This window comes from Talpa occidentalis, unplaced genomic scaffold, assembly GCF_014898055.3.
Source record: "Talpa occidentalis isolate TD23 unplaced genomic scaffold, MPIMG_talOcc4v2.1 talOcc4.3, whole genome shotgun sequence".
In the NCBI taxonomy this organism is placed as follows: domain Eukaryota; kingdom Metazoa; phylum Chordata; class Mammalia; order Eulipotyphla; family Talpidae; genus Talpa; species Talpa occidentalis.
The window spans coordinates 107937584-107950644 of NW_023603184.1; the positions used below are offsets into that span (position 1 = coordinate 107937584).

The 13061-nt window shown below is 35.1% G+C and overlaps 1 protein-coding gene across 7 annotated transcripts in view; it reads right to left on the bottom strand.

Annotated features, from left to right (window-relative positions):
- CCDC141 (coiled-coil domain containing 141) overlaps positions 1 to 13061 on the bottom strand; it is a 211160-nt gene that overhangs the window by 3841 nt on the left and 194258 nt on the right. For 5 of the 7 annotated variants that reach the window (XM_054699890.1, XM_054699893.1, XM_037523636.2 and 2 more), the window contains one exon: positions 8548 to 11606. In XM_054699890.1, the coding sequence (XP_054555865.1) occupies positions 11339 to 11606 (268 nt within the window). In that variant the 3' untranslated portion in view covers positions 8548 to 11338. Of the gene's footprint in view, positions 1 to 8547; positions 11607 to 13061 lie in introns of those variants that run through there. The other 2 variants (XM_054699894.1, XM_037523635.2) reach the window with 2 other exon arrangements.

Genomic DNA, 13061 nt, shown 5'->3' on the forward strand with positions numbered 1-13061 from the left:
TGGAGAGCTGTGTGGAGATTTCTGGACCTACTAAACATAGAGCTTCCACAGGATCCAGCAATTCCACTCCTAGGTATTTACCCAAAGCACACAGAAACATCAATTCCAAAGAACACCTGCACCCCTATGTTTATAGCAGCACTGTTTACAATAGCTAAGCTTTGGAAACAGCCCAAATGCCCAAAAATAGATGACTGGATCAAGAAGATGTGGTACATATATACCATGGAATATTACTCAGCATTCAAAAAAGATAAACACATGCAATTTGCAGCAACATGGATGACGCTGGAAGGGATCATGCTCAGTGAAATAAGCCAAAAAGAAAAAGAAAAATACCTGATGGTCTCACTCATAGCAGGGATCTAGAAAACTTAAATAAGGGACCAGGAAAATGAATAACTATAAGAAAGTGAAAATCAAAATCAACAAAAACTATGAACCAGAGACACTTTTTGGGGGTGGGGCCGGGAGGGAGGGATTGGGGTCAGAATGGGGGGATTGCAATTGTATGGGGAATATAAAAATAAAATTTATTAATTAAAAAAAAAAAAAAAAAAAAATTTTATTCTTAGTTTCCTAAGATTTTGTCATGAGTGAATATTAAATTTTATAAAATAAAAAAAAAAAGAGAATACTTTTCCCATTCAGAATAAACCTTTGACCTATTTTTGAATAGATAAACACTATACTCATGATTAATTGCTTGGTATGCTGTGGCCCTATGATACTTGTTTGGCAGCATTGTGCCTCTGGAACACAAAACTTTATGATTCTTCTGGTACCTATTTTGCAGAGTTACTGGTGGCAGTGCCTAAATACCACATTTTGACAAAATGATCTGATTACATATGTGATGCCTAAAACCTGAGTTTATTTTCAAGCCAGACCCTAAAGATTTTAGAGTGTTCTGCACCATTCTAACTTCTTTTGCTATTTCTACTACAGAAAATTGTCAATCTACTTGAATGTTGCAGTGGCAACTAATGTCAAACTCTTCCATTTTGAGTCTTACAAATTTGGACCACAAATTTCCCTCATATGAATTCACTGCATATAGGCCTAAATGCTTTAGAAACCAAGGTATTCTTTTTTTTTTTAAGATATATTTATTTATTTATGCATACAAGAGCTGGGGTACAGGCCAGAGGTGTGGGGGTGAGAGGGTTCACCAGAGACAGAGTAGGGAGCAGAACAGGCAGATTGACTGAAATGCCCTGCTGAAGGGAGCAGTGGATGAGGCAGGAGAGATCTGCTGTGCCATGTGGGTCACCTCCCTGGCCAGGGATTGAACTTGTGCTGTAGTAGTTGTGGATAGCTTCACAGTGCTGCATCTTAACCACTTGTGCCACCAGGGAGGCCACAAAACCAAGGTATTCTCTAAAACAATGTTTCTCAAACTTTAATATGCTTCAAAATGACCTGATAACTTTGCTAAAAGGCAGGTTCTAATTCAGTAGGTTTGGGTTGGAGTCTGAGATTCTTCACGTACAACAAGCTCCTAGGTGCTGCTGCTGCTGCTGTTCCCTCTGTAGCACGGCTATAAGAGGCACACCAGATGAATCAGGCAGTTGAGTTATAGCAACTTATTCTTTAGGCGATGTAGTTCCACAGCTCTTGTGCAAAATATTTTCCTCCTACTTTATAATAACTTCACTTAAAGAAATTCAGGTATGAAAGGAAGAGGCTGCCAAAATGGACACACAATGAAGAAATGCTCCTCTTTTCCACCAATCTGAAACTTTGTAGGTTGGTTAAAACAGGCTAAATCTTAGAGACACTGTCTACATACTTACCTGAAGGAAATCTCCCTGAAGTTAGCCCAGGGATTCTCGGGGCCAGCCCTCATGGGGCGATGTGACCAAGACAGAGGTAGATGCCTGGGATAATATTCCAAAGTAAGTCTTTGTAAGATTTTCAGAGGGTATTCATTGTGTGTATAGATACAATTAGATGTATTCAATGTAGATATGTGTGTGTATGTGCAGGTATGTATATGTGTGTGCTTCCTTCAAAATAGACCAGAGACAGAAGGACATAGTTTCTTAAAAAACACCACCACAGGGGAGAACATTAATGCACAGTTACAATTGGGTTTGCATTCCCTCTTCAGCACTATAATGTTTCCAATCTGCTTTCCAATTCTTCGTATGGTTCTAGCAATTGTTTGCCATTTTTATCATCTCACCTATTTTTCCCTTAGATAATATTTCCTGTTTGTGGCTGACATGGATTTCCATTTCAGTGAATTTCACCAGCACAATTCCTTGAATCTGAAAACTGTACAATATAACCAATGGGTTAAATTATCTACCCACGGAATATACATTTAGTTGCCCAGTGTTAGGCAAAAACAACAACAACAACAACAACAACAACAACAAATAACCCAGTTCTTTATTACTTCATCTCTCCTAAACATTTACTCATTAAAATTAATGACATGTGAAAACATATAGAAGAAATGAATTCAATATTCCTTTTTCCTAGAGAAAAAAGGAAACTATCAATAGTATAATTGACTTTAGAAAACATTCCTTACTTACCTTGATTATTGTCTTGTTATAAAACAGACCACTGTTCTGTAGTTGGATGTTAAATAGGAATATGTTCCCTATCAATGATGATGATTTTTTCTCTTGAATTGCACAATTACAATTATTAACAGCATTCGTGAGTTAGTATCATACTAACTAGTTAGTATGATACTAATAAATATCCCCTATCCACAAAAGTTTGACTAAGATAATCAGATTGTTTGTTACCTCTACAGGAGTTTAATATAAAATTACATTTTGAAGAACCCTAAGTTAAAAAACAAACAAGTAAATTCTGTTGTTTCTAGGTACTTAGTAAACATTAATACACATTTCATTATCAGCATGCATAAACTACTAGCAATAAAAAAGAATGCACAAAAAATTGTTCTTGAAATAATCATATATTCTTCAATAATCTTGAAAAAATGACCTTGAAATAGCTGTCTTTAAGAACTCACATTTAGTACTTCATATGGAAAATTCAAATATAATAGCCAATGGAATTTTAAAAAACAACAACAGCTGCTTCTTGAACATTGATTTATGATATTGTTATTACAGTTAAATAAAAGAAGCCTCTAAGTTCTATTTAGAAATAACTCTTTGGATTTCTGTCTATGAAGAATTTAAATGGGTTTATACTTGGAGTTGATTTATAAATATATATATATATGAATAATATTTTCCCCTTTCTATCAGCTGTCTGGGAATTCCACTTGAACTATACTGGTTTTTAATTATACATTTGAAAAATCTGGAGTTGTGCCAAGTATTGAGTCTTATAGCATGCATATAAATATATGTATTACACCACTGTTAAAATAAGGAAAATCTATCTCTTCATTAATTCTTGGCCATTAGTTGCTTATGGAACTGGCACCATTAACATGAGGTGGTTTTCTGATCTGATTACATCATATATCATGTAAGTATTTCCTATATTATCGATTTCATAAAGGTAAGAACTCATACTGAGAAATAGATTCACAGGCATGTAATTTCAAGATCCAAAACTCTTGAAATGGTTTTTATTAATTTGCAATGATAATATTGACATTTGATTCACTATTACAATTAATTGTAATTGCACTAACAAGTTCTCCATTTAAAGAAACCATACGAATACTGGATGGTCTCACTCATAGCAGGAATTTAGAAAACCCAAATAAGGAACCAGGAAAAAGACTAATTATAATAAAGAAAAAAATCAACAAGCAACAAGCAACTATAAACCAGAGACACACTAAGGGGGGGTGGAGGGAGGAGAAGAGAGATTAGTGTCAAAATAAGGGAGTGCACTTTCATGGGGAATATAATCAAAATGAAAATGCATACATTGTGCAAAAATAAAAAATGATGTGAGAATTATATAAAATATATTAAACATAAAAAAATAAAGAAACCATAAGAATTCCCTAATTCTTGAGTTTTCTGGAAGATTTGCACTACCCCCCTCACTGATTGGATTTTTATCTACAATGGTTAATGTCAGCACAGAAAAAAGGAGTTCATGTGCCCAGAGAACCAGCCCCTGTTCCTTAGACTGTGACCATGACTTGCACAAGAGTGTTCTGTGAAGCCTGTGTCACTCTTCTTGGTGCTCATGATCTATTTTCAGCTGTCACAGTAAATCAAAACCAGTGCAGTCACATAATATGCTGCCATAGGCTTGAACAGAAGTTATTACATGTACTTTGCTTGCTCATTGATTTGCACATCTGGATGTGGTATAAATTGATCCACTGTTGGTATAATTATATTTATAAGGCCTATGATTTAAAAAAACAAGTTTAATATTTGGTTTTTGTGGTGCATCCACTAGTTTTCCTTTACGTAATAAAGAACATTGTTAGTCTATGTTATATAAGTGGCATATTTAAACAAAATCTATATTCAAGAATTTGGAAATGAAGTGTATATAGCCAACATTTAGGCAACACAAAACAATTTCATCAAAAAATTTATAGCTAAATGTAGGTGCTGAAGTCATTTGCATTCAATCTTTTAATTAAAGGACATTATGAAACTGATTATTTTTTAAAGCATGATACAAGGTTGACATGTTAACTCTGTTTTCTACCAAGAAATCTCACAATCCTTGCAGATAGGAAAGTACATACTCATGGGAAATGCATTCATTCTTGCAGTGCAATGGCATACCAGCTGACAAATCATCCATTTGGATTTGGATGAGTTGTATGTACACTCAAGAAGATGTGGTATACATACGCATTGAAATACTGCTCAGCTATAAAAAAAGTGAAATTTTGCATTTGCAACAACATGGATGGAACTGGAAGGGATGATGCTAAGTGAAATAAGTCAGAAGGAGAAAGACAAAGGCCAGATGATTTCACTCATATGTGGGATATGAAGAAATAAAGCAAAAGAACAGGAAAATCAAGCCAAAACAGACCTTTGGATTCAGAACATAGAACTGACATTACCAGGCTGTGGGGTATGAGTGATAGTAAAGGGTGCAGGAGCTCCTATGGAATGCAGTAAAATGTTATTGGTATTCTGGTGGTTATCAGTATTATTGAAGAGTTTTGAACAAGTACTCGTAAAACATATTCTGTACCAGAGTTACCTAAATCAAATTTAAAAATATAACTCTCTCTCTCTCTCAAAAACATCAAAATATGAAAAGAAGCTGCAAGATAAATCAGATTGCAACTAGATTCCAATGCCTGTAATCAAGTTATAAAAAGGGGAAAAATTCATGTCACCCACTTTTGAATTATCCTTTAGAGGTACTTGATTCATTGTGATTCATTTATTGCCTTTTCCCTGCCTTTCTCCTGGGTTGAATTTGTTGATCTTGGTAGAAACTATAGGATTTTCTACAAAGACCATATTATATGCAAGACACATAATTTTATTTCTTCTTTTCCAAATTACATAACTTTTATTGCCATTTCCAAAATGCATAAATTTTATCACTTATTCACTAGTTAGAATTTCCAGCACAATGTTGAATAAGAGCAATGAGAGAGGAAATTCTTACCTTGTTCCCAATGTCAGAAGGAAAGTGTCCAGACCCTCATCATTAATTATATTACTTATGGGTTTTTTGTAGATGATCTTTATCAAGTTGAGAAAGTTTGTGCTGTTACTAGTTTTGTGAGTTACGCTATTATCATCATGAACATATATTCAAACATATGTTTTTGCTTCTTTTGACTATAGATGTGATAGATTACATTATATAATTTTTTGATATTGGGCTAGACCTGCATACTTGAACAAATATCATTTGTGTGTGTAATTCTATTTATTCATTGATGGATTTTTCTTATTACTATTGTGTTAAGGATTTTGTGTCTATATTCATGAGAGATATTGGTCTGTAGTTTTCCTTTCTTTTAATATATTTACTAGAGTATTAGGGTCATTTAGATATCATAGAATGAGTTAGGAAATTTTCTCTCTGCTCCTATTTTTTGAAGAGATTATGAAGTATTGTTATTTCTTCAATAAATGTTTGTTCGATTTACCTGTGAAACCATCTGAGCCTAATGTTTCCTTTTATGGAAGGTTATTAATTATTAATTCAATTTCCTATATTTTTCTAGGGCTTAGGTTGTATGATTCTACTTGAGTTTTGGCAGTGTGTGTCTTTCAAGTAATTGATCAGTTTCATCTTGTTTATCACATTTGTTGATATAAAGTGGTTCATTATATTCCCTTGTTATACTTTTAGTGTCCAAGGATCAGCAATTATCACCCTTCTTTTATTTCTGATGTTGGTAATTTTATCCTCTTTGTCTTGATTAGCCTCTTTAGAAGTGTATCAATTTTAGTGACATTTTCAGAGAAACAGGTGTTGGTTTGTTTGATTTTCCTTATTTTCTCCTTTTAAGATCATTAATTTGTATTCTAATTTTATAATTTCTTTTATTCTGCTTGCTATAGGCTTAAATAACTCTTTTTTCCTCTAGCTGCTTAAAGTGGATGGCTTATAGAAAAGAAACTACCTTCGAATAGAAGAAATTTCTGGCCAGACACTCAAATTCCAGAGTCAAAGGCTTCTATTTGGAGGCATGTCATGCCTCAAACCTTCATCACTGATGCTCAAGTAGTCCATGATATCATGTAAACTCTCATAAACACAGGGAACAGAATTGTCTGGATTCATGGGAAAAGGCCAGTTAACAGTTTTGCCTTTTTTTTTGAGAGGCTGAGTTCCTACACAGCTGATCACAATCAACTATCTCATATAATGAGAGCAGCGATAATGAATTGTTGCTTTAAAGTGAAACATGGTTTCATTTAGTGAATGCAAATCTTTTGGCTCACTGATGCAACTCAAGGTTCTGCTTGTTATGAATGGAAAATAGTCTGTCATGCTTTGACATTTGAATTGAAATGCAATATTAGAGGTTACTAGGGGGAGATATTTTATTTTAACTAATTTATTTCATGGCCACACTTAAAATACCGTACCTACAACAGGCATGTAAAAGCTTCAGATGGTAATTTCTAGTAAGGAATGGCCATAAATAAAACAAAGTGGAACAAGATTCAATACTCTTTGCTTCCTTCATTTGGAGTTCAAATACTTTGGGCTCTTGGACTTGACTTTTTTTGTATTTACATGTATAAGTGAAAATGTGATTTACAAGTAAGGTATGTTCACAGCCATATCACTGAGCCCCAGTTACAATAAAATATTGATAATATGTGTAGTGTTCAAACAAGTACATAAACCTGGTTTTGGTAGTTTGGTTTAGTCACTGAGAGTGGGAATGCCCATTTCTCCTCTTATATCTGGTAGCAATTTATACTTGTTTAATATGCTTTAAACTGTTGGAGTAATGATCCCAGATTTGGTCTCTTCTCTGCTATTTTGACCTATGAGATAGCCTTGATTTTTAAGTTTAAATTTTCATTCCAGGTCTAAAACAGAGGATCTGGACGTTCCCACTTAAGTTTTGTAGATTTGGTGAGAGTATTTTATGTATATTTCAGGGCCAGAACATGATCCTGATCAGCAAATGTCCATGGTAAGGAAGGATAATAGGGTCACAGCTACATCTTTCTCTATTTACATTCCCTGTTGCCCTCCTTAATGAAAAAACAAAAAGCCAGCTAGATTTATCACCACTTATTTTCAAAAACAGTTTTTCAAAATTTATTGGGCCTCCCTGGTGGCGCAGCGGTTGAGCGCTGGGTTGCGAAGCTGCCCGCGGCCTCTGCAGCACCGGTTTGATCCCCGGCTGCTCGCCGGCCACTGGAGGAGGGTCCCACATGGCGCGCAGACCTCTCCTGCACCCGCTGCTCCCTCAGCAGTGTACTTCGTCCTTCTGCCTGCACTCTGGCTCTGGTGATTCTCTCACCCTCCTGCGACTGTACCCAGTGCATGCTGCCTCTATGTCGCGCAGTGTACGCTTGCGAAGCTGCCTCTGCGCCGGTTCATCCCCGCTGCTGGCTCCCACATGGCGCGCAGACCTCTCCTGCAGCAGTGTACTTCAGTCCTTCTGCCTGCTCTGCTCCCTGCTCTGGCTCTGGTGAATTCTCTCACCCTCCCGCGCTTCTGACTGTACCCAGTGCATGTATAAACAAAACAAACAAACAAACAAATAAATAAATAAATGCCTCTATTAAAAAAAAAGTTAAAAAAAAAAAAAACACAGTTTTTAAAAATTTATTGATTGTGATTATGTCTTAGGTGCTGGGATTATAGTGATAAACAGGGCTGTCACAGATCCTCCTGATAAGGGACTCACAGCCTAACTAGGGGAGATGAGTTTTTGAATATGTGAAAATTCCATCACTATGTCCTACTGAAGTGACTATGTCAAGTCGGGTGTTGACAGAGCATGGAGCAGGAACATCTACATTGGACTTAAATGATATGGAAGGATAAGCCAGAGTCGAGCGACACAAAGATAGACTAGAAAATAGTAAAGGAGTTTTGGGAAGAAAGGACTAAAAAAAATGAAAGAACAATAGGGTAAAAACCTGAAGTTACATAGTAGGAATTTAGAAAACCTAAATAAGGGATCAGGAAAAAGAATAATTATAATTAAAGTGAAAAACAAAATCAACAGGCAACTATAAACCAGAGACACACTACAGGGCTGGGGGTGGAGAAGAAAGGAGGATCAAAACAAGGGTGGTAGGAATTTTACGGGGACTATAACCAAGATGAAAATGCATACATTATACAAAAATGAAAAATGATGTAAAAAATATTTTTAAAAACCAAAAAAACCTGAAGCTAAATGTTGCTTTGATGGAAGACAGAGGGGAGACCAGGTTAAAGAGCTTTGTGTTCTACTTGCAGAAATTTGAAGTTGAGTGAAGCAGTTAGAAGGTATTGTTTTCCCTAATATTTTAGATATTATAGACTCTGCAGAGATTCAAATATAAGGGTTCATACATTAAATTTCTCCTGGAATTGGGTCTGAAAAAAAACTTCACCACCAAATATTTATACATCCTTTTATTAGAAAATGGGAACTGAAAGTCCAATGATGTGACCTAATTAGAAGTTCAAAACATATTTGTGTTGCATTCCTTCAAGGGGTCAAGTCTACATTCTTATCAATCTTTATTTTCCTATTCTATTGAAAAGTATTTCAATATTACTAAAGTTTTCTCTAGAAGGAAATGGTTATAAATCATGTATATCTTAAAATACAAACATCATCTGAATTTCTTACGTTTTCCTTATTAATAAATTATTTTGGTTCAACTTTCATAAGGAGAATTCATTGATCAAGACAGAAGTCCTAAAATAAAGAAAAATCACTCTTAAGTCTTTGAAAATACATTAAAATCAGAAGAATAACCAAATAACTAATTATTCACTGCTGGTCAAACAGTAGCTCAAAAGAAGAGGTAGGTAAGTAGGTAGGAAGATAGGTAAGCAGATAGGTTGGTAGGCAGGTATGCAAGGGTGGAAGGGGGCAGAGGGAGAGGGAGGGAGAGGAAGGGAGAGGGAGAGAGAAGAGACAGCAATCTGAACCATATCTTGAAATCAGGATGCCTTTTCTCTCTATATGTGCTGTATATATGTGTTTGCACATATATTTTACCTCTATCTTCATATATTTTATTTTGGTGATATATCATGCAATATGTATGTCCCACCCTTCTGCCCCCCAAATTAAAATGAACTGCTATGCAACAAGTAAAGAAAACCAGCAATATCCATGCCCTAGCCACCTCAAACTACAATTCAACCAAGGTGACAAACCAAGAAAATTAGGAAATTTAATTTTTAAATTAAATTGAATATGCAGCACAAGAAAAAAATATGCCAACTTTTCAGTCAACCAGATATTCACATATTCAGATGAGATTTAGCACTTTTTAATATCAATTTGAATATACCACATTAAATACTTTTAGTTGTAGATGGACTTAACAACAGCATAGTTCATTCTTTACCTTTATCAAAAATTGAGATTATTTCAACCAAATATTTTGTTTAGTTGTACAAGACTATGTTTAAAAATCTAAAAAATAAATGCCTCTCTTATTCATATTTATTTTTTAAATGAACCAAACAAATACCCTCTTTTCTGAGTAATATATTTCAGAAAGACATAGAACATTCTTCAATATTACATCAAACTTATAAGACTAGAATTCATCTTACTATACCCCTCCTTTTAAATACTAAATATATCCTTCTGGGTTTAGTTTCAAGTAAGGATGTAGTTTAAAGAAATTAGCAAGGAATTTAAATTTCAATTCATAAACTGCCATTTTAACACGTGGGAATAGTGGGAAACCACATAATAATCCTACTCTTTTAATTTAATATGCTAAAGCAGCAGCACCTGCAGGAGAAATAGTGGGCAGGAGGAAGTGCAATGACCAGTTGCATTAAATAATATAATTACATTTAGTATTCCTAGAGTGCTTTCCATTTTCGAGATCTTTACAAGAAGTGAAGCAAAAACTCTTAATTATCCAAGAGGTAGATAATGAACCCATTTTCTAAACAGGAAACTGAGGCACTGAGATGCCTTACCATCAAATGCAAAAAGATCATCATCAGCAAAATCAAGATTAGGTGCAAAGAGATCTGGTTGCATTTGTATATATATGGGTGCCCCAAATACATCAATAGAATGACAGGTCTAAAGTTGGTTCATTCAGTAGTCCATGACTATCTTGCAATATGCCATACAGAGCTTGATGGAAGCTTCAAACTTCATTTACAGTTAAAGGCACATCTGTTCTCCTAAGTCAAATCCATGAAATCAACAGAGGAATGATTAAAGTTGCATCCTTAGGCTCAGGAATATAGGCTATTTGGAAACTCCATAGAATGAATGCATTTCAATAAATGAGATCAAAGTATGAAAAGACAATGTTAAGGGATAGTTAAGCAATAATAAAAATTAAAACTTCAGTTCAACATTCTACAATTATTCTACAAAGAAATATATTCATGAGTACAGTAAAAAATAAATTACCCAATAGTTGGATTTGAAACTTACCACAGCTATATACTGATGTGAACCTTGATCTGCATGTGCTTAAATTAAGATGGAATATACATAGTAAAGTTTTACTTTGTTTTCTATTGAACACATTTTTTTCTAAAATACAAAACAGTATCCTGATCCATTGCTAATCATTTAACAAGCTTCTCAAACACATTAAACCACTAAAGAAAAGTTGAAGTTATTTCACTGAGCAGAGATGTTAGCCACACAAGCAATAGGACCAGAATGGAATATATTTGGTGGGGGATGCTTTGTAGAAAATGCAGGAAAAGAAACATCATAGTGTCCTTTAGGCTCATGAGAATAACATTCATGGGTTCCTTCCCAGAGTTACCATGTGAGCAGCCAGTAGAGTAGGGAGACACTAACATAGATGACACACATCATTATCCAGTTTATTCTTGTGATAGGCGGCCTGTGGTTACCTGTCACGTGGAGGATGACATTGGAAGAGAGAATGCCACTAGAATTTTGGGCACGAACCACATAGAGGCCTGCGTCTGCCTTGCATACCTTCGGAATGAACACTGAATGTCTTGTCTCCTTGTGCAAAACCTGTAAGTGCCCATCTGCAGACAATTTCTGGCCCTTCTTGTACCTGAAGCAGAGAGTCAGTTTTTAAAGTCAGGATCACTCTTTATTCACATTATTTCTAAGGTCTAATAACCATTGCAAATGGGCCCACCACCACCACAACATACTCTAGAATTAGCAGGAGCTATGTAGTTACCACAAATTCCAAAGAAGCTGCTTATTCAAACAGAGGTTGCTAACTGATGGCCAAAGAAATACTTGGCCAGTTAGGACAGCTAGAATGTGCTTTTTAAAATTTGAATTTTTGGACAACATTTACCATTGGCATATTGAATATGAAAATTCAGATAGCCAACTATTCAAGCCAGACCATCTGGTCCCACTTGGCCACCATTTGCTCGTGGTAACGAGCACCTTGTAAGTGAGATGGCACTCTTCTGTTTGGCCTACTCCATTCTTTCAGGTGCTGTGAAACAGCAGCTTGTGACTTCCTGGAATCCATATTGGAAGGAGACTCATCTGCTTCATTCACCATATTCATGCCCTGTGAACCACATGAGCTACCAACGTGCTGCTTTAGGCAAGGTACTTGTACAGCATTACCTGGCTAAATGAGTTCATTTAATGTCTATCAATTTATTTCATTAAAAGAAAATGATTTCTAATTATAAAAGGCATTTATGCAATTGAGGTTATTACTGTTAATGACTTGTTTCTTATTTTCCTACGAACCTGGTTACTCAGTTGCATCTTTTTATAAAGCAAATCATTTGTTTATTTTGTATAGTCTAGATTCATGTGTATTCATTCATACCCAGGTTCTTCTACATAAGAAGTGAGGATAAACCTGAATCATCTTCTGTTCCAATTGCCTAAGTGATAACCTTTTCCTGAGTGTCCTAAGAATGAGTGATCCCCTGACAGCTTGCCAGTTGTTAATTATGTGAAGTCTGAGGGTAAACTGTAAATCTGAGGGTAAACTGTTATCTTTCACAATAATTACAACAGTCCTTCAAGGATATATACTAACCAAGGCATTTTTTTTGTGGGGACAAAACCAAGAAACACTTCAGACAACATTTTTCTTTGAGGTGAACTGATATTTAATGATGAATTAAATATCTTTTAAATTCAAAAATGCAAAATTCCTGATCTATCAAAAACATGCAACTACAAAAACAAAAGAAAACAAAAAGCATAAATGGCCACACCATTGCACGAATACAGTTACTTTTAGTAATCTGAGAAACCAGGGTTTTCTCATAAGTTCATTAGATAAGCGAGTCACACTTCGAGTACCGACAAGGGGTACACATGATAACAGTTCACTCAGTGCTGACTGAAAGATTAGGATAAACAAGTGCTACTCTGTTTATCTTAGTTTATAAATGTTTAAAATAACCCATGAACTGAGAAAGTCAGAGCTGCTTTTAGAACAACAGTAGGTGATTCAAAACCCTTATTCTGTTTACTTTTATTAAAACAAATAGGCTAAAAAAAAATAATGGTGCCCCCAAAG